The 22,128-nt window shown below is 38.5% G+C and overlaps 1 protein-coding gene across 4 annotated transcripts in view; it reads left to right on the forward strand.

The window, feature by feature from the left end:
• The first annotated feature begins 8,514 nt into the window (after positions 1 to 8,514).
• PEX5 (peroxisomal biogenesis factor 5) overlaps positions 8,515 to 22,128 on the forward strand; it is a 39,051-nt gene continuing 25,437 nt past the window's right edge. For 2 of the 4 annotated variants that reach the window (XM_074269101.1, XM_074269103.1), the window contains exons 1-5: positions 8,515 to 8,671; positions 9,310 to 9,535; positions 9,637 to 9,672; positions 10,145 to 10,277; positions 10,513 to 10,644. In XM_074269101.1, the coding sequence (XP_074125202.1) occupies positions 9,389 to 9,535; positions 9,637 to 9,672; positions 10,145 to 10,277; positions 10,513 to 10,644 (448 nt within the window). In that variant the 5' untranslated portion in view covers positions 8,515 to 8,671; positions 9,310 to 9,388. Of the gene's footprint in view, positions 8,672 to 8,750; positions 8,843 to 9,309; positions 9,536 to 9,636; positions 9,673 to 10,144; positions 10,278 to 10,512; positions 10,645 to 22,128 lie in introns of those variants that run through there. The other 2 variants (XM_074269104.1, XM_074269102.1) reach the window with 2 other exon arrangements.

A 22,128-nucleotide genomic window follows, 5' to 3' on the forward strand; every position in this document is an offset into this window, starting at 1 on the left:
TAATAAGCCTAGAGGCCACAATTAGCTCAAAGCAAAGGCATTTAATGAAATGGCATATTAATAAGAGCAGCAACAAAACATCTCACCCATAAACCTAGGTTTCCATCTCCTACAAAGTCTAGAAAGAATGGGCACATGTAATGTTCAGCAGTGTTCAAAAAACATATCAAATACATATGACCAAGGCAGGTTGTATCTCCAGGCTCCTCAAGTCTTCTCATGAGGGTCTCATGTTGTCTTTACTGGATACACTGGATGTATTCCAATGTTTGGCCAAGGTCTTTATTGTATCTAGCTTAGGGCTCAGCTGAAATACTGGCCCACGTATTGGCTATCATTTGTCCTTTGTTCTCCAAGAGGACTATGCCTTGAAAGTGAGTTAGATTTACATGAGAGAGGGCTGGGAAAGGTCACCTGCCTCAGTTTTCCCTCCAGAGCTATCTGGGTCCAATGACAAGATATAGATCCAGATGACTGGAGATGGCCCTGGATGAAATGGGAGACCTTCACCTTTTTTAAGATCTTCAATAAGTCTCACTTTGACTGAGATCGCACCTATTCTTTGATTAAGATATGCCCTTTTAGAAGGAAGAACCCATATTCTAGGTCCAGGAGAAGTCCTCATTCTGGGTCCTAGAACTTTTCCTCAATTTGACTTCTTTTAACTTGTCTCTATGTGCTTCTGCCACAAGCCACTACTATTAGTTGGATGAAGGAAAATAAATTCAATTACTCCTATTCCTATTTACTATAATCTCTAAGAGACACAGGAAAAGGTGAAAATTGAACTTTGCAACTGAGTCTTCTTCCATAGCTGATTCTTTTCTTGACTGAATTCAGATTATTAACAGGGATCAGCTCTTCCACTTAAAAACTCTAGGTCCCTTTAGTTTATCCATAGCAAAGAGATGGAAAAAAGGGACCTTCTCCAAATCCTTAAACCTTTTGTATGCAAATAAACCATTAAAATCTTTTAAAAAGAAGTTCACCTTTACTACATGGAAATTCAGGTTTTCCCTAGTCTTGGCCTCTTGATCACTTATCCCCATGTCCTAAAACATTAAGTTCATTGGAGGGGAAGCACTGAATTGATCAGGGATCTCAGATAAAGCTCCCACTACTGTATGCATTCAAATGGAAAACCCAATTTTTAACTTAACAATTTGCAAAATCCCTTAGATTTGTGGGAATCTATGATCTTGAAAAGCTCCTATTATATATATATATATACATATACATATACATATACATATATATATATATACATATACATATATATACATAATATACATATATATATATATACATATATGTATATACATATATATATATATATATATATATATATATATATATATATATATATATATATATATATATATATATATATATATATACTTTATTTTCAGTCTCAATCACCCCATTCACAGGGCTGGTCTTATGAAAGAAACAGGTTGTTACCCAAGGGGTACAATTTTAAGGGGCCCTGGAAAGACAACCCCATTTTCAAATCTCATTTATTCAGGTGCCTGAAATATTGCCAATGATTCTTTCTTTTAGATAAAATGCTTATCTTTCCAGAGAGGCTCCTTCTAAAATGGAAGCAAACTTTATTGAGGTAGCAAAGTCCCTAACTTAATTTAAATGACTTAATTTGTTTTCAATAAACTCCTGCTTGAAGATACTGCACTATTTATTGGGGAGAGAGGCTATTATTACAAAAATTAAATAAGATTATGGTGCATTGCTGCTATGAACAAGGCCACAGTTTATTAGATGAGACAAGTGTTAAAAGAAATCTTGGTTTGGACCTTACCCTGGTCAATGAGTCAAATTCAGGAAAAGAAATTAAATAAATGTATTTTATTTAGCACACCAAGGCAGGAAGCAGTTGGGTGCTGCCAGCTCAGATTCAAACATCATGCTGCTTTTTATAGACAGGAGTAAACAACTTCCATATAAAGGCAAAAGTATGTTGATTGGTGCACGTAATCATGAGGAGATGGGATTAGTGCACATGTGCAAGGGAATTTCCAGACCGCCATCTTCTTCTGCAGGCTGGCTGCCCACATACCCAAAGTCTAAACAAGGTATTAAAATGGGGTCATTTAGACTAATTCTACATGAGTAGCTGACTGCACAATCCCATCTCTGGTACTAACCATACTTATGGTACAGCACCAAATCAGATTTATAGTGATTTTCTATCTTCAATTGCATCATCTTAATCTCTGCTGCTTGTGATTTGGGAGTCAATTTGGGAATTAGTTCTTTGCACCAAAGGAAACATTATAAACACACAAACCTTATGAAGACACACAAAATAATATCCACAGACATAAACTTGAGCCATGAGATTTCTAAGCCAAGAGGCTGGTCACTCTTGGCTATGAGCTCTATGGGGACAAGGGTTTCTGCCCATCCACCTGGAACTTAATCTAGGTATTCCAAACGTTGTCTATATGGGTATGAATAGCACTGAAATTATCAGGAACCCATGTGCAGCACTCTTAATCTTCATACTCCCTTCTCTGCCAGGAGGTATCTAGAGCCAGCCTATTTTGTAAATCCATAGCCCTAAGTGGGAGGATTTCCATATTAAGGTCCTTTCACTGGGCCTCTGGTTTCATTAACAAATACTTGAAAAAAATGTGTTCTATTTTATTCAGGAGCATCCAGTCTGCATACCAGACTTCATTCACTCCCCATACATGAGTAACAGGATGGAAAAGGCCCATTCAGACTCATTTACTAAAGGGGAAATTGTAGCAGAAACTTGGATGGCTGTACACTTGCTTCAGTGAGTGCTAGGAGGCAGGGTAGATATGGGCTGGAGGCCAAAAAAATGTGCCCTAGCCCACCTGCCCATCCAATTTGAGGGGAGCCAGTATTAAGCTTTCTTGTTACATGGGAAATGAAATCTCTTTGGGGGGTATGCTGAAAAATCTGTGTGTGTGTGCCAAGCCTTCTAGTTTAAAAATTCTCAGAAGGCCTTTTTTGTCTTGAAGAGTCACATTTTGTTTCAGGGATAGGGAATAATTACATCCTATTTGCCATGCCATTTCCTCACCTGGTATCTCATTTTGCTCACAACACAGAACTGGTGGCCTGACAATGTTGTCAGCTGTGGGGGAGGGGGGAGAGAGAGAGTGAGAGAGACACAGAGACACAGAGACAGAGAGACAGAGACAGAGAAACAAAGACAGAAACAGAGGGAGAGAGAAGTGTGAAAAGTTAGTGATTTTTTCCCAATTAAAAGTGAATGAGTTGGAGGACTCTAATTTTTTCAACCCATGACTCAAGTTTGCCTTATAGATTGCAAAATAGTAACACAAGTTCTAGATGTCTGCTCCCACACCCATCAGGGGCATCCTTTCCCCCAAAGACAATTTCAGCATTTGGTCTAGTTAAAAGCATAGCTGGCATGTTGGTTCAGGAGTACATAAATATTAGGTTCTCTTGTTCTCCCGGCCCTATGGGTGCAAAGCAAGGCAAAAGTACAAACAATACTAGACAGGTTACAGGTGAGGGATAAGGTCCTAGTTAGGAGGAACAAATAAATAGGTGTCCAAGGACCACATATTGTTATTGTGCTTTTTTTTTTTGTTTTTTTTTTTAGCCTAACTGGGGCTGTTCACAGGTTGTTTTTTGCTGCACTCTGATCAAGTATGGCAGGCTTTATAGGGGAATGACAGATGCTGGTCATCCACTTGACACCCTTGGCAGCAGTATGAGTGGTCAACAGAATCTGGAAAAGCCCTTTACTCAGTGATTAATTAATCTCTGGACACCAAAATATATCTGTAGACCATAGATTTTGGCAGTTTAATAAAGTCAGTCTGTGAGTGTTCAAATGATAGAGAAAACAAAGTCAATCTGCCCATGTTTAAATGGTAGAATCACCCACTTTTCTCCTCCCCCTACCTTTTGTCATACTTTTCTTCTATAAGAATTTAAACTGTTGACAAAAAAGGTAGCTGGAGATCACATGATGCTACCATTCATCAAGGCAAACCTTGAAAGGCAAACTTATGGTACAAGTGCCTCAGTTTCTAAACTGGTATCAATCCAAGCAGAAATGATAAGGAGTTTGCAAAAAAAAAAAAAAAAAAAGTAACAGATCCACAACAAAACTAGCAAAACAATCAAAATTATAATGGGGTGAATAAAGAAATTGTTCTTCAGATTCTACTCACTTCATCTGGTATTGATATAAATCTTCCCAGAAATGTCTGAAACTATCTCTTTCACTATTTCTTATGGAACAATAAGATGCCATTATATATAATGTCACTATAATTAATTTGTTCAGCCACTGCCCAAATGAACATTTGTTTTTTAGTTTTTTTGTCACAAAGAAATGTTACAAAAATTTATATACTTATGAGGATCCTTTTCTTCTTTCTTTGATCTCTTTAAGAAATATATCTAGTGTTATTGCTGGATAAAAGTAATAGCTATCATTTTATATAAGTACTTTAAGTTTTGAAAAACCCTTTAGTTCACAAATATTATTAGTTTACAAATATTCTCAGTTTTTCCTTATTATAATACTGGAAAGTAAGTGCGACAAGATGTCATTGGTCTTCTTCAAGAATGAAGTACAAATAACAATCCCCATTTTACAGATGAGGAAACTGGAGGTTAGGTGATTTACCAAGGTTCATATTTGTTGTTGCTCAGGCCTCTCTGATTCTTTGTGATCCCCATGGACCATAACACACCAGGACCTTCTAACCTCCACTATCTTTATAAGTTTATCCAAGTACATATTCATTGTTTCCATGATACTACTATCTCATCTTCTTCAATCCCCCTTTTCTTTTGCCTTCAATCTTTCCCAAAGCCAGGCTCTTTTCCAGAGTCCTGTGTTCTCATTAATTATATCACCAGAATATTTAAGCTTTAGCTTCAGTATTTGACCTTCAGGTGCATAATCTGACTTAATTTTTAAAAATATTGATGGATTTGATTGTCTTGTAGTCTAAGGAACTTTCAAAAGACTTCTCCATGCAAAAATATTTGGACAGCCCTTTTTGTAGTGGCAAGAAATTGTAAACTGAATGGATGTCCATCAATTGGAGAATGGCTAAATAAATTATGGTATATGAATATTATGAAATATTATTGTTCTGTAAGAAAAGATCAATAGGATGATTTCAGAGAGACTTACATGAACTGATGCTGAGTGAAATGAGCACATGGCAACAAGACTATATGATAATCAATTCTGATGGACATAGCTGTCTTCAACAGTGAGATGATTCAAACCAGTTCCAATTGTTCAATGATAAAGAGAACCATATACACCACATATGAACCACAACATAGCATTTTCACTCTTTTTGTTGATATTTGCTTGCATTTTTTTTTCTTCTTGATCTGATTTTTCTTGTGCAGCAAGATAACTGTATAAATATGTATACATATATTGGATTTAACATATTTAACATATATGGGACTACCTGCCATTTAAGGTAGGGGGTGGGGAAAAGGAGGGGAAAATTTAGAGCAGAAGGTTTTGCAAGGGTCAGTGTTGAAAAATTACCCATGCATATGTTTTGTAAATAAAATAAATTTTAAAAATTAAAATTAAAAAAAGACTTCTCCAGTATATAATATGAAAGGGTTTATTCTGTGGTGTTCATCTTTCTTATAGTCTAATTCTCACAACCATACATTACTATTGGAAAAATTATATGAACCTTTATCTTTATGTTCTCCACTATATGAACCTTTGTTTGCAAGATGATGTCTTTGCTTTTTAACATGCTGTCCAGATTTGCCATAGCTTTCCATCCAGGAAGCAAGTATTTTAATTTCATGGCTGTGGCTACAGTGATCTTTGAACCTAAAAATATAAAATCTGACACTATTTCCTATTCTTTTCCCTATTTGCCAGAAAATGATAGAACCAGTTGCCAAGATCTTAATTTTTTGGACATTAACTTTCAAGCCAGAGCCAGCTTTTATTCTCTTCTTCTACCCTCATCAAGATGCTTCTTAATTCCTCTTCACTTTCTGTCATCAAATGTTTTTGTCAGCATATCTGAAATTATTAATAATTCTCTCAACAACCTTAATTACAGTTTTTGATCTGTCCAGCCTGGCATTTCACATATTGCATATAGCTTAAATAAAGTGATAATATATAACCTTGTCATACTCCCTTTCCTATCTTAAACCCAATCAGCTGTTCCACATTCAGTTCTAACTGTTGCTTCTTGGCCTGTATACAGATTCTTCAAAAGACAAACAAGATGATCTAGTACTCCCATCTGGAAGATGTGCAACATTTTGTTGTGATCCACACAAGGGCTTTAAGGTAGTCAATGAAGCACAAGTAAATGTTTCTGGAACTCCCTTACTTTCTCCATAATCCAGTGAATATTGACAATTTGGTCTCTAGTTTTTCTGTCTCTTTGAAAACCATCCTTCTCTTCTGGTAATTCTTCATTCACATATTGTTGAAGCCTAGTTTGCAGAATCTTAAAACATAATCTTGCTAGCTTGTGAAATGAATGCAGTTTTCCAGTAATTTGAACATTCCTCCGTATTGCTCTTCTTTAGGATTCAGATGTAAACTGATCTTTTCCAGTCCAGTGGCCACTGTTGTGGTTTCCAAATTTGCTGGCATATCAAATGCAACACTTGAACAACACCATCTTTTAATGTTTTAGATAGCTTTGGAATTTCATCATCTCCACTAGCTTTATCATTAGCAATGCTTCCTAAGACCCACTTGACTTCATTCTCCAGAATATCTGGCTCTAAATAATCAGTAATATCTTGGTTATTGGTGATAAAAATCTTTCTTGTATATATAAATATATATATAGGTGTATTCTTGTCATCTTTTAATCTTTTCTACTTCTGTTAAATCCCTATCATTTTTGTCTTTTATCATTTCTATTTTTGCATGAACTCCCCTTGATGCCTCTAATTTTCTTGAAGAGATTTCTTATCTTTCCTAATGTATTTTTTCTATTTTCTTGTATTGTTTATTTAAAAAACATTCTATCCCTCCTTTCTATTCTCTGGAATTCTGCATTCAGATGCTATAATTCCTCTTTCTCAAAGGTCACCCTGTTAATTAAATGTCTAAAGTAAGATTTTTAACTCTATGCCTTCTTGGCTCTAGGCCCAGCACTCCATTCATTGGGATATATTTACAATTCTGCACATTTTCCTACCATTCTTTCAAAGCTGTTGTAACAAATATACCTAGCCAAGCAAAACAACCCACACCGGCCATGCTCCTCCGAAATACACATCTCAATCCGCAACCCAAACGAATCTCCTAGGGACATAGTTATCGGCCTGGTGTTTCCCTCATTATAATGGGAGGGAGACGCTGTGGGCAAAGATTTTCTACGTACTTAATCTGTCAGCCTCAGTTTTTTCATCCACAACTGATAAAAGTATCTATTTCGTAGAGCCTCACCTCACAGGAAACATGTGGAAAACACTTTTGCAAACTTAAGTGCTATCATTACCATTAATAATTATTTGCAACCCTTTACACAGCGCATGTAACAGAGTTAGCCACTGCGAAGTGGTGATGGTGAGGGGCGCCTTAATTAAGTCCGGGAGACTCCAGTGGTAATGATAATGAAACACTATCTGTGAGACGCTGGGCAAGTCATTTTCAGTTGCCTCGGCTGCAAAATGAGGATAAGAATAGTGTTAATTTCCTAGGATTCTCAAATGGGATAAGACAACAAATGTAGCTGCCGGTGATCCCTTTTTTGGGATGTTTCCTAAGTGTATGATCCTGGGCCAGTCCCTTAATCTACTCAGTCTCCTTATCTATAATAGCTCGAACCTCCCTGCGTTATGTATGTAAATAACACTCGGGGAGAGCTAGCTCGGTCCAAGCCAGAACTTAAGGACCCATCCCGGAATGTTTTTTAAATGCCTGGAGTGAAATACACACGAGTACAAAGGAAACCGATAGCTTGGAAACACAATCAATGAAAAAAAAAAAAAAAAGGTCTGCAATCTACAGGGTAAGTCCTACTTCGAGTGCAAGTCTGCGTTTTACAAAGGAGACTGAGGCCCAGCACTGTCCAAGCAGCGCTCCAATCAGCCGGGGGCATTCAGAGCCAGCCCTAACTAACGGGAGATGCGGACGCTGGCACTGAAGGCCACATCAGCCTGGGGGTGGGGGAGGGCAGCCGAGTGGCCCAGCGGCCCGCGGGGTAGAGGAGCCCGAGGCCCGTTCTGAAGCTGAGAGGCGGTAACTGACGATGAGCTCCGAGAGGGGCGGGCGCTGAGCCCGGAAGGCCTCGCCTCGGAAGGCGAGGGGCGGGGGGCGGGTCTCTGCTTCGCTGGGCTAAGGCCTCCCCTTTAAGGGGCCTCCCTCTTTAAGAATTCGGCCTAGTCTGTTCTCGCACCGCGGCCCCTTTAAGCGCGCGCTCCGCCGGACCCCACCCCCCTCTTCCTCTTCCTCCCCCACCTCTTCTTCTTACTCCGTTCCCGGCCTCTTTAAGCGCGCGCCCGCTGGGGGGCGTCGCCCCTCCTCCTCCGTTTTACCTCTCCTTCTCCCCGCTTCCCCTTCTCCTTCCCCTCGCCCCCTCCACTCTCTATCCTCGGCCGGCTCCTGGCCTCCGCCCCGCCCCGCAGCCGCACCCCCCGCGCCCGGAGCAGGTCTGGCGGCCGGCGCGTGGCGGTGAGCGCTGGGGGCCGAGGGGGAGCTTCCTGTCGCCCTTTCCCTGTCCTCGCGGGACCCCGGGGGCGGGGCAGGAGCAGGGGGAGGAGGCAGGAGGGAGGGGGGTTCAGGTGACGTCCAGGGCGGGGGGGAACACCCCAGGGCAGACGGCGGTCCGGGGAGCTAAATCAGGTGTGGGCGCCGTGAGCTGAGGGGGAGGGCCCAGCCGCGGGGCGAGGAGGGCAGGTTGGGGTCGGGGTTCTGGAGATGACGGGGGCCGACAGCGGGGATCGTCCCGTCTTTCCGTCGAGTTTCCATTCTAGACTCCGGAGGGGAGAGCCCAGTCTATCCCCGGGCTGCCAGCCTGCTCTGCCTCGGAGATGCTGCGGGCTTAGTGTCCTAGGGGTGTTGGAGTCTTCTAGGGGGCTAACAGTGCCGCTGACCTCTGGCTTCTAAACCTGGCCGAGCAGCCGCTGATTGGCACCCCTCCAGCCTCCTGAGACCTGCGGGCAGGAGGCTGCTCAGCCGCCCGCTTCAAGCCTCCGAAGTGGGAGGGGGATGTACCCTGGCTGGGGGGTCCCTGCAGGAGTGGGAGACAGGGGGGTGCAGATGCTTGCTGTGATACAAAGAGGCTTCCCCTTTTCTCCCCACCAACTTAGAGCTGGAGTTGGGCCGCGGGGGGTCACCTCCTAGGACTGCGCTGAGTGGAAAACTTCCTCCAGAAGGCCGTGGGTCAACATGGCAATGCGGGAGCTGGTGGAAGCAGAGTGTGGTGGGGCCAACCCACTCATGAAGCTGGCGGGTCACTTTACCCAGGACAAAGCCTTGCAGCAGGAAGGGCTGCATCCTGCGCCCTGGCCGCCAGGAACCCCAGCACCTGAATCGGTAAGTGGCGTGGAAGTGGCAAGTGAAGGGCCGGTGGGATATGGGGGGGGGGAGGGTGCTTTATGCACCTCTATAACTGTCTTCCCTTCTCTTTCTCATAGGTCTCCAAGCCTTTGGGAGTGGCTTCTGAAAATGAGGTAAATTTACTAGTCTTCTGCCGCCTCTAATCTTGTCTCCTTACCCCAGGGGAAAGAGCACTGGAATTACCGGAGCTGAGTTCAAATTCTTACTACCTGCCTGACCTTAGGCCTCTGAGCCCACTTTGCTCAACTGCAAAATGAGGGAGTTGGAGTAGGTGCCCTCCAAATCCTTTCTTGCTCTAAATGTGTGTTCCTGTGATATCTTTTTGCCTCTTTTCTGTGTTGCCTCTAAATTTCATTCCATTTTTTCTCCTTCACCTGCCTGATGTGCTTTGCCTCCCTCTTTTCTCCCTCTGCATGCTTCTGACCGGAGTTAGTTTTGTTTCTGTACTTCTGTTCCTTTATCTCAGCTGTATATGTTTGCATGCTCTAGTTTGCAGGCCTCTATCTCCCCAGTCTTTTGGTTTCTTCTCACTTTGAGCCCAAGAGTTTTTTCCCTATTGCTTCTTAATGGTGTCTTTCCTGACAGTTGGTGGCTGAATTCCTTCAGGATCAGAATGCCCCACTTGTGTCCCGGGCTCCCCAGACCTTTAAGATGGATGATCTGTTGGCAGAAATGCAAGAAATTGAACAGTCTAGCTTCCGCCAGGCACCCCAGAGAGGTAGGTCCACAGCCTGATGGATTGGGGAACAGGGGAAGATGGACAATTTTAGTTCTATTTTGAAATACCCCTTATTAAGGGCTGGTTATAGGTAGAGGACTTGACATACAAAAGGGGACAGAAGATATGGTATGATCAGTTGAACTCAACTGAAGTTTCTGAGCTTTGTTTGTTTGTTTTTTCTTTTTTTTTTCCCCCTCATCTTTTATCTTTTGTTCATCTTTTTTTCTCTTAGCCCCGGGTGTGGCTGACCTGGCACTATCTGAGAACTGGGCTCAAGAGTTCCTGGCAGCTGGAGATGCAGTGGATATAGCTCAGGATTATAATGAGGCTGACTGGTCTCAGGAATTCATATCTGAAGTTACAGGTGAGGCTTTAAATGAGGGAGTCTGTAATCCCCTTCAATGAAACTGTCAGTTTCATTTCCCTTTTCTCTCCTTCCCATCCTTCTCCACAATTGGGAATTAATGCAGTTTCAACAGCTTTATCCTTAGGTCCACTGGCTCAATTTTATAGGAACATGGGCCTTTGACTTCCATCTAGGTCAGAAGTTCTTAACTTGTGGACCATGAACTATGGGTTTTTTTTTTTTTATGCTTTAATAATTGTATTTTAAAAAATAATTTTAAAATAGAGTTTATCATTACTTTTATTTTTTCAATTAATAGATATTTTAAAAAATCATTCTGTCTCTCCTACCACAACTCTTTCATTGATTAAAAAGTTTTTTAAAGCCCTCAGTTTATAGCCTACATAGTCCAGCAAAACAAATTGCTACATTTGCTATGTCCAAAAAGGTATGTCTTACTCTGCATTTTTGTTTGTCACTTCTCTGTTGGTGAGTGACTTGCTTCATCAACATTCTTTTGAATTAATCTTTTATCATTTCATTGGTCAGAACCTTTCAAAGTTGTTTTTCTGTTTGGTGTTATAATTTTATTACAAAATATTCTATTTCTGCTCACCTTATTCATCATTAATTCAGAAAGATCTTCCATTTCCCCTGAAATTGTTCGTTTCATCATTTCTTATAGCACAATAATATTCTATTCATTCATATACCATAGTGTGTTTAGCTATTCCTCAATACGAGGGCATCCCCTTAATTTTCAGTTTGTGGATATCACAAGAGCTGTTGTAATTTTTTTTTTTTTTAAATTAATTTTGTTCGGATTTAGGCCTAGTAGTGGTATAGTCTGGTCAAAGGGCATGCACAGTTTGGTAACTTTCTGGGCATGGTACCAAATTGCCTTTCAGAATAGACCAATGCATGGCTCAAACAACAGGGTAAAAAGTATAAAAACTATACTTTTTCCCAGAGTCCCTCTAATACTTGCCATTTTACTCATTTGTTATTTTTACCAGTCTGATAGGTATGAGGTGAATTGCTTTTATTTGCATTAAATTCTTAGTGATTTAGAGGATTTTTTCATATAATTGTTTTGAATTTGGATTTCTTTTTTTGAAAATTTTCTGTTCATATCCTTTGACCATTTATTAGTAAATGACTCTTTCGTCCTATAAACTTGAATTAGCTTTTTAATGTATTTTAAATAAGAGACTTCTCTCAGAGAAACTTGCTGCAAAAGTTTTTCCCCCCAGTTGTTTCCTTTCTACATTAGATATGTTGATGTAAAAACTTTTTAATTTTACTTAATCAAAATTGTCCATTTTATCTTGTGTTATCCTCTTTAATACTTTTTTCCGCCATAAACTCTTGCCCATCCATAGATTTGAAAGGTAATTTTTCTTTGCTCCTCTAATTTGTTTATGATGTGACTTTTTATGTCTAGGTCAGGTTTCTATATGGAGCATATCTTGGTGTATGGTATGCAGTGTTGGTCTAAATCTAATTTCTGCCAAGCTTCTGTCCAGTTTTCCCAGCAGTTTTTGTCAAATAGTGAGTTCTTCTCCCAATTATTGGGGTCTTTGGGTTTATCAAACAGTATGCTACTATGTTTGTTTACTTCTCTTTGTTGTGTATCTAATCTGTCCTATTGATGGACCTTGATTTATTTTGACCAGTACAAAATTTTTATATTACTGCTTTACAGTGATTTGAAATTTGATACTGATGACTACATCCCCAACCTTCCTGGTTTTTTTCATTATTACATGAGATTATTGAACTTTTGTTCTTCCATATTAATTTCATAATTATTTTAATGAAATATTTTATAAAATATTCTTTTGAGAATTTGAGCAGTACAGAAAATTGATTTATCTATTATTGTCATTTTTATTATATTGCTTTGACCTACTCATGAGAAATTAATGTTACTCAAATTATTTAGGTCTTTTTTAAAATTTCTGCAAAGAGTGTTTTGTTGTCAGGATAACTATTTTAAAACATGTATATTATGCCTTTAAAAACATATTAAGAAGGGGTTCATAAACTTCATCAGATTGCCAGAGGAGTACATGGCACAAAAAAAATTAAGAACCTCTGAATCTATATGATGGCAGGGCAGTGAAACTGGTCTTGGACCAAGAAAACTGGTTTGTATTGGTGTTTGAGAAGGTGATGATTCATTGTTCTTTGGGGGCCAATCAACCATAAACTAGGATTGAAAAGAGCTAGAAGTTGGTCATAGTTTCTAGAACCTTATTGCTGTAGTTTCCTCACACAGAGGTCAGGAGTGATTAGCCATTTCTAGTAAGGTTTTGAGGTTATGAGTTCTCTTGGCTGTGTTGCCTAGTCACTTTCAATATGTTTTGGGTCCCCTAACAGCTTGAGATAGGAAGCTCCCTAGGATCAGGGCAGTGACAGTAAAGCCCTGGGTATTTTTAATTTAGCTTCTGAAGTTTAAGCAGTATGCTTCCTCTGTTCTTGCCCTTGGTGTTTGATGGTATAGCAACAGAGCAGGGATTTCTTGAATAGTATAGTAGCACAGAAAGTTCCCATTTCTGCTCTTGTCCTTTGGGAGAACCAAGATTTTTGTACAAGTAAATGCTGGGGTTCTGTTATGTTAAATTACCATAGCTGCCCTCTAATTCTAGGTCATGAGAGTGGGAGCAGAAAGGCCCTCTTCTGCCTGTTATTATTTTTTTTCCTGTCTTGCTTTGGTACAATATATCTGTGAGGTTATCATTTTCTTTTGAAAGGATCAAAATATGATTGGCATAAAGCCATTTGGGAAAAAAAAAAAAAAGCACCCTACAAAAATGCTACATATGCTGGCATGGGAAGTCTTTTCTAGAGCTTTCTGCCATTTTCTGTCAAATTTCTGATGTTCCTTTTTCCTCATTTGGGGAAATAACTCCAGTCTTGAGACTCAACTAAGCCAAATTGCCTGAGAATATTTGTAGATGAAACTGAGGGGAGGGGGGGGGGCGGTATCAGCCAATAGTAGTGCTGGGGGACTGCCTGGATTTGGACTCTGCTACAGCAGGACTAGATGCAGTTGTGAGCACTGGTGAAAAGGGGTTAAGAAGAACCGGATCTAGGTTAATTCATACAAAAAGATCTGGGCTGGAGCTGATCCCATTTAAAAATACTCAACAATCAATTCAAGATAACTAAAAAAGGGAAGAAGCTAAAAGAATGAAAAAGATGGTGGAACAAGATGATTCCCTTTTTGATCCAATAATATCCCATAAGATTCTATGTCAAATGCTGTTGTGTGCTTTTAAGCTTTGTTTGATATTGACACTCAATAGATACAAGTCATATATTCACCAAAAGCCTTTGCCAGTGTCATGGAAGATGGCCTTTGATGGACTCTAAATAAAAGAGAGATTTGATGGGGAGGGTTTTTTAAATGTTTCTATTTATGAATGACATTATGCTTGTTGCATTGAATGCCAAAACCTTTTGGGGCCTCGTCACTAAGATGCCAAGTGGAAAAGACTTTAAAACAAATAGAGAAAGACAGTACCATGTTACAGAAGCCAACCAAGGAGACTTTAAGGATTATGTAAATGTTATTTACCTGGACTATAGCACACAGTTGGATGGACAACCTGTTGAATTATTCTTACAATAGACATATTCTGGGCCAACACTGCAGGTGGATAGTGAGCTGAATCCAGAATTGGCACCAGGTGGAGATTAGGTTGAATTGAATTTGACTATGTATACAGCTCTTTCAATGTTCCCAAACCACTCCATGCTACAAAAGCCCATCTTTTCACTAACACCAATATTTTCCTGGTGATATCATTTGGCTACGAATAGAAGAATGCCTTGATCTTGAGAAAATCACGGTTACAGACAGCTGGTAGATGTAAGCCGCCTGCAGCACGTGAGAAGCGATGCAAAAGACGCTTATGACGCAGAAAAGGAGGTAAGCCAGGTATATATTAAGAATGAGCAAAAATAAATGGACCGTATGTAGAAATGGATGGGAAAGGAAGCAAAAAAAATCTGTGTAATAGTAGGACAAGATTAGAAGCATCTCACCATACTCAGTTATAAGTTATAGAATATAAGTATTTCTGTTTATGGGGATAGCCATACAAGGTTGGAGGCAATCACAAAAGAGAAAAACAATAACTTGAAATTGAAAGCCTTATATGAAAAAACATTTATACAACTAAGTTAAGAAAGAAAGTGGTTAATCTTTGTATTAACTGTTTATAACAGGATGTGGTGCAAAGATATATGGGGGACTAATAGACATGTGTAAGATCAGAAGTCATTCCCCAGTGTATAAGTGGTCAAATAGCCATCAGAAGAATTATAATCCCTTCCTTGGCTGTCCCTTGACATAGCATAATTGGTCCTCTTCTAACTTTTTTGGAGAGGAGAGTGTGGCATAGTAGATAGAGAACAGACCTTGCAATCAGAAAAGCTTGGATTTATGTCCTGCCTTTGACACATACTCGGCTGTGTGATCCTGGGCAAGTCACTGACCCTCCTAGTGCTGTAATCACCTTTTGAAAAGAAGGTGTTGACCTGCATTGGTAGAGGAAATTTCCTCATTAGAAAATTCTCTCTGCCACTTAAATCACAGATCTAGGCCCTGTCCTTATGATTTTTATTTAATATTTAGGTCACATGTCTGTTTTGAGCTTCTTGTGACGTATGATAGAATGTGTTGGTGTTTTCCCATTTTGCTGCTACAAAGAGTGCTACTTGGATGTTTTAGTACATATTGAAACTTTCTTCCACAAAGCCCTACTCTTATGCCTCTGATGGAGGTAGCTCAGAATTTCTGAAGGCTATGCCATCAGAGTATGATTTCTGGCAGAGTCTACCAAGCTGGAAAGACCTTGAGACTGTCTTTTTTTTTTTTGAGGATCAAACCAGCTGATGATGGAGAAGTACATCACTAGTAGGTTGGCCACCTGGTGATGAAATATTTTTGGCTGTGGCAACCCTTGAGACAAAACTGTTAATGGCTGTCAGTTATGTGTGACCCTTTTCTGTTCCTGTGATTCAAGTAGTAGAGTATTAGGAAAAGTGCTAAGAATCACATGGTCTTTAGACCATTGACACACTTCATTTTGACCCCTCCCCCCCGCCCCGCTTTGATATTCTAAGTGTGAACTCTGTTCAGTGACTAAGGAGTGGACATTTTGTAAAGACAAGCCAAATCATATCCATCTGGATATTCTTGCTATTAGTGAAAGAAGAAGAAAGAAGAAAGAATTTTTGAAGAGAGAAAAAAAAAAAAAAAAAAGAAAGAAAGAAAGAAAATTGATGGAATGGGTTTTATTATACCTCCAGCAGCTATAAGAAGCTTTTCATGAGACATTTGGTTATCATAAAGTGCAATACTAATGATGTTTGCTAAAAGAACATCATGATAATTGTAGCTTATGCACTGACATCTTTTGTTGAGGATAAAGTAGAGAAATTCTATAAAGAACTTAATAATAGTCTCCAAATAAATTTAAGCACAAGGCTTATATTGGTGACTTCAGTGCAAAAGTGACAAAAAGTGAATATGGGGAGAAATATATGAGAAAATGTGGTTCAGGAGAAAGAAAAGAGAGAGGGCAAAGATGTATTTCTTACGTGGAAGCCTCATATTATTATATATCATCCATATTTTCTTTTTAAAGAAGTTTAATAGGTCCTGAACATAATAAGCATTAAATAATGTCATGGAGGACACAATTTTTTTTTTAATGTAACAGGAAGAAAACTTGTTATAGTTATCCATCAGAACTAAGATCAGAATTTGAAAAGAGAGGGAAAAAATTCGTAATGTAAAAATTGGAATGCAGTTAAAATGATCAACCTGAATTATTTAACCATGTAATTGAAAGTTAAAAAATAGGAAATGGACAATAGAACTTATATCAACACCAATATGATAGTTTTGTCCAGAAGCTTAATCAATGTTAATTCCCACAAAACCCCAAAAGAACCCAGTAAATGTCTCAGTCAGTAAAAATCTAACTTGCTAAAAAAGAGAATTTATCTTTCTTAGCTTCCAATGACAAGAGTGGAATAGAATATAAACTCATCTGTAAAATCTTACAAAGAAAGATGATGGGTGATTATTAGCAATATGGTCTCATGAAACAACAGTAGTAGAGGGCAAAACTAGTTTAATGAAAGCCTGGCAAGAGATCCAATTATGCAAAGTCATCTCAAGGGTGTTCAAGAGTGAAAATGGAAGGATTACAAATAGAAACAAACAAACAAAAAAAGGAAACTATTTGCAAAAGCCATTTAGTAAATTTTGTTTTCTCCATCAAGGATAGTGGAACCACCATATTGGAAATCCTAAAATCACAGTCTACAGGTACTTCTAAAGAATGTAGCAATTATACTAGCAAACAATGATGCAGCCAGATTTGGACCAAGAAAAAGAGATAAAGGAGATCTGTCCTGGAGAAGCTATGCTTATGAGGATATTGACCAATATGCAAGGTATCTGAAGAAAGAAAAGATACCAAAGGTATAGGGGAAAAAAAAACCACCCAAAACTTTAGACACTTAGGATTGAAGAAAAGATGTCCAAGAGAACATCAATAACTACCACACCTGTTTGTATACTTTTCCATCTATTCAAATCTGAAAGTCATCTATATACAAATCAGGAACATCAGTGAGGGTATTAACTTTTGCAGGTTTGTTCAACAGTGGATAACACGATTAGCTGAATGATGTAGAGAATTTACCACCATTCTCAGTATTAATTAAAAAAAAAAAAACAAAAAACATTTGATTCAGTAGAACACAATGCAATTTCACAGTATCCCAAAATCATTCATGACTATTGGAAGTTTTAATAACAAAGACAACTTTGCTCAATTATCATCTGACAAACATCAGATGAGGCAAAGATGTTTGCCAAAAACTTATTTTTTTTTTTTTATCACTGTTATTGTTGTTTTGGAGTTTTGTTTTTAAGATTATCTTGCATTGGCTGAAAATTGTGCAGCCACTCACAGACAACATCCCAATGATGCTCTGTAAGGACTTTTTAACTTGCTCTGTTTTTCTGACCTGGGTTTTATCACCCGTCCTTAGGCAGCTTGGTAGTCCTCTGTTAAGAGTGCATCATATTAGTGCCAGACAGCCAATTGAAACTCAGAAACCCCAAACTTAAGTGATCTACCAGTCTCAATCTCCTCAAGCAAGCCAACAAACCTAGCTCTTGCCAAAGGCATTGACCATTGTATTGGATATCTAAAAACAGATTTCATTATGGTAAAAGCCTTTAGATACTCTAATATACATATAGATGAGTGTGCCAGTTGCATCAAGATCCAGGACATTCTCAAAGAACTCTATAATCGCTCAAAAGAGTTTGGCCTGAACATATATTAAAGAAAGACAAAGTAGATGAAAAATGTCCAGATTTCAGCATAGATTTGAATACTCTGGTGTCTACTAAAATTTGTCCAATAGTTACATATATATCTGAAACAGATACAGGTACACACCGAGCTGTTCTACAGTTGAAAAATAATAGACAGTATTGCATTTAGTAAATTGCAGAGCTCTTTTGCTCATCCCTTATTTTCCATGCAAGGGTCCAACTTTTCAGTAATAATACATTGTGTATGCATCAAGAGCTGGAATATTGGTGCTTTTTAAGAGCCGAGATTCACAGAGAGCCTTGGAGAGTCTCATCATAGTGTCAGTAGGCTGCACTATATAACCAATGGAATGGTGATAAACATGAACAAATGGTATCATTAAGAAATTGAGTGATAGGAAAAGAAGATGGATCATTCACATGACAAGAGCAAGACATGTCAAGTGGCCAACTAGATTATTTTAATGTCAGGAAGATGCCTAGAAAGCCTCCATTTCATTGAATTGTACCCTTTTGTGATAAATATTTGATTGAACCAAAAATAGCACAGTATAGGCAGGTGTAGGTGGGTTGTGATCTGCACTATCAGAAATCCCAAACTGATGAGAACACAGATCCATTTGAGTATATTGGAAATTGGTTGCTCTTTATTCCAAGGAGTATATGCCCAATAGTACAATTACTGAATGAGAAGATCATTGTGATTTAAACATATTTCTTGTATAATGCCAAATTGAAAGCAAAAATTTATTGGAGCACTATTAAAGTCCATCATCAGTGCACCTGTATTCCTGTTTGAGGCCTGTTTAAAATTTCATTTCTTAGACTGCTAGTGATTTGTTGCATATTTATTTCTTTTCCAGTTGCTCCTGGAAAGCATTAAAATGTAAGGGAGTTTGGAGTGCAGTTGTTGGGTCTATCATTTCCTTGAATATTCTCACTCTAGGAACTAATCCTTTTGTACAATATAATATTCAATAAATCTGGGAGAAAATGCATTCAGAAAGTAGAAGGAAGCTGGGTTCTTAGTCACTTTTTCATCACTTTTTCTTCTTTCCTCTCGCCTTGCTTATTTTTACAGAATGGATATTGGGTTCTAAGGAATGCCATCAGTAGAAAAGGGCTAACCCAGGGAAAACTAAAGAAAGTTTCCATGCAGTAAAACACTTGCTTTTGTATACTTTTTGATTATGAAAATGATTTTGTTTTAAGTGAACAGTGCATCAAAGGCAGAAACTTTCATAGGTAGAGAGCATATTTATTCTTTTTATTTTTGACCTGGGAGATTGATGTGTATGTAACAGGTGCCTTGCAGACTCTTGTCAGCAGCCAACCTATGCCTATACTATTGGACCTAAGATTAGAGAGAGTTGACGTTTTCAAAGCTAATATAATAGATTATTCTTCTTGTAGGTTTCTTCAAAGACAAGTTATACTGTGTTCTTTTCTAACTAGCTTTTTTGAATGCTTTATAAAATTGTACTTCTCAAATGTGGCATATGCTGTAGTTTTATGAAGGCTTTTTGCAACTTAATAACAAGCTACTGAAGGAGACAAGTTTGAAATGTTGGGTAGAGAAAGACTACAAAGTAATAAGGAAAGGATTAGTGGTTATTTTATTCACCAGTGAGAATGGGGCAAGTGGCCAGATGATGGATAAATATTAAGAAATTATTGTATACCCCTCAATATGATGGGATTGAGGGTGGTTTGACAGGATATAACTCAATAGAATGGTATGTGACCTTTAGGAACCTTTTTGGATTATTATAAAATATAGAACTAGAAGTGACTTTAGTGACCATCTAAAGTCCCAAGTTTTGTGCCCTCTAATTTTAGTTAGGATTAGGGTAAAGAGGTTTCTAGGGAGGGAAACCTTAGTGTCAGTATTAAAAGATAGTTCCTGAAATTACGGCAGTCTTGGACAGTGTCTTGGGCAGAAAATATTTGGGGAGCATCCATTTTTTGTTAAATATTACTTGATGGTCAAGTTGTTGCTTGTCCTTCATTCTCAAAGAGGACCCTGACAGCAGGGAGTTTGGGATTTAAGTGAAGGAGGCTGGGCAAGGTCACCTGCTTCACTTTCCCCTACAGAGACATCGGGGTCCAGTGACCAGATATAGATCAGGACCCCTGGAGATGGCCCTGAATGCAATAGGAGAACTTTTTAAACTAAGGTTTTCAACAGGATTATTTGACTGAGACCATACCCATTCAGTGATGAAGGCTAAGTAGCAATTAAGGCAAAGAATCTCCTTTCACCTAATCTTAAAAAAAAAAAAAAAAAAAAAAAAATTACTGAATAAATTAATGGATGAAAGAATCTGGGAGGGGAAGACCCTCAGGGTTTCTGGCCAAAGCTGAAGTGATTGCTGTTTAAATTCCATCTGAGTCAAACAGGAACTAAACAATGACTAAATGGGGCTTGGCCTGGGATCTATTGGTGGCCAAGGAGAATTGGGAGGGATTAGCAGAAGTGCGCCAAGGAAAGTTGTGTATTGCGATTTTCTATATATCCTGAGAGATTACACTACCTCATACCACATACACTACCTCAGTAGGAAGAGTGATAGGCCATATTTTTTAGTATATAAGCAGTGTTCTTCTTTTTACTTCTGTGTAGTGTGTGTATGTGTGTGTGTGTAATATCCTTTGAAAAATTTTTTCCTTCAGAGCCAGCTGTTTCTATATTGCAACTCAAAATCATATAGAGAAAAATAATTACAGCAAAACCTTGGTAACAAATATGTGTCATGTTTGTGGTTAACAATGTTATATTTTATTAAAAACAAATTTACTTCATATTTATCTATTATTCTTTTAGGCAGATGTAAATTAAATTCTTTAGGATCAAATATTATTAAAATGAAGTGATTGTATTAATCAAAATACAATATCTTGATTTTTTTCCAAGGTTTTAGAAAATTTTTGGAGAAGTATATCTTCCAAAGATTTAAATGTGTTCTTAATATTTTTAAATTTATACTTCTGAATAGCTAGGGAGGAGAGAGAGAGTAAGATTTGTGCCTTTTTCTTTTACACACAGAGAAAAGTGGGGTAGATTGTGAAGGAAGAGAGGAATGAACTTTGCCTAAATTACCCATTAAGTAAACTGCAGAACTAGCTCCCCAAAGGTTATGTGTATATGTATGTATATATATGTGTGTGTGTATAATCACATTCTGTTTTGGTCTTTGCCATTACTTGAAAGTTGTATAGTTATTGAATATATTTTTCTGATGATTTAGCTACTTTTATTTTAGGAAGGTGTGGACTTCTACTAGTTATAGAATAACTCCCCAGCCTTATGTATCTGCTGATTTGACCTTTAACACCCTTTCAGAAGGTTTTCAACCTGTTGTACTTGTTTCTGGATGTGGGAATAGTGAAGGGTGGCAGCAGCGTCACATTCTACTTGCAGTGTGTCTTGATTTATGTTAGAGCCTTCCTTTTTCACATGTATAGCTTGCCTCTAAGAAAATATACTGGAAGAAAAGATTTTAGAGTAGATACTTGCAGAACAGGGATAACAATCTGGATAGCCTGACTCCCAGGTGGCTGCTTTTTTGCTTCTCAGATTGTCTGGGAATTGTATTAACTGATAGGACTGACACAGCTCCTCCTGATAGGGGTATGTGGTTCCCCATTTAGGAGTGTCTTGCTCAGAACAGGGAAGGAGATCATGTGGCTTCCAAAGTCACTGAGAAGACAAGAGGCAGATAATGACCTGTCAGTTCTTGAATCTGGATAGGTGGAGGGCAGATTAGACAGTTTGTAAGAAGGAAAAGGAAGTCTTCTGTTTGTGCCTCAACCCCTCTTTCTTTGCCACCTTACAATTCTTTCTCCTCAATGAGGATGTTCATCATATTGATTCCTTATATTTTTATAGAATACTTTTAGTTTTTAAACATGTTTTATTGATATATTCTGTCTACCTATGACAGTCTTTCCTGCTTCCTCTTCCAGATCAAACCCTCTTACAACTAAGGAAAACAATTGAATCTGATACAGACAACATATATAATACTTTGTCATAGTAATTTCCCACTCCTCTGGCAGGAAGAGAAAGTATGTTTATTTTCCTCTTCCCTGGGACTGTCACTGGTTTTTTCATTACTCAAGAGTTTGAT

The sequence above is a fragment of the Sminthopsis crassicaudata genome, chromosome 5 (genome assembly GCF_048593235.1).
Source record: "Sminthopsis crassicaudata isolate SCR6 chromosome 5, ASM4859323v1, whole genome shotgun sequence".
Classification (NCBI taxonomy): domain Eukaryota; kingdom Metazoa; phylum Chordata; class Mammalia; order Dasyuromorphia; family Dasyuridae; genus Sminthopsis; species Sminthopsis crassicaudata.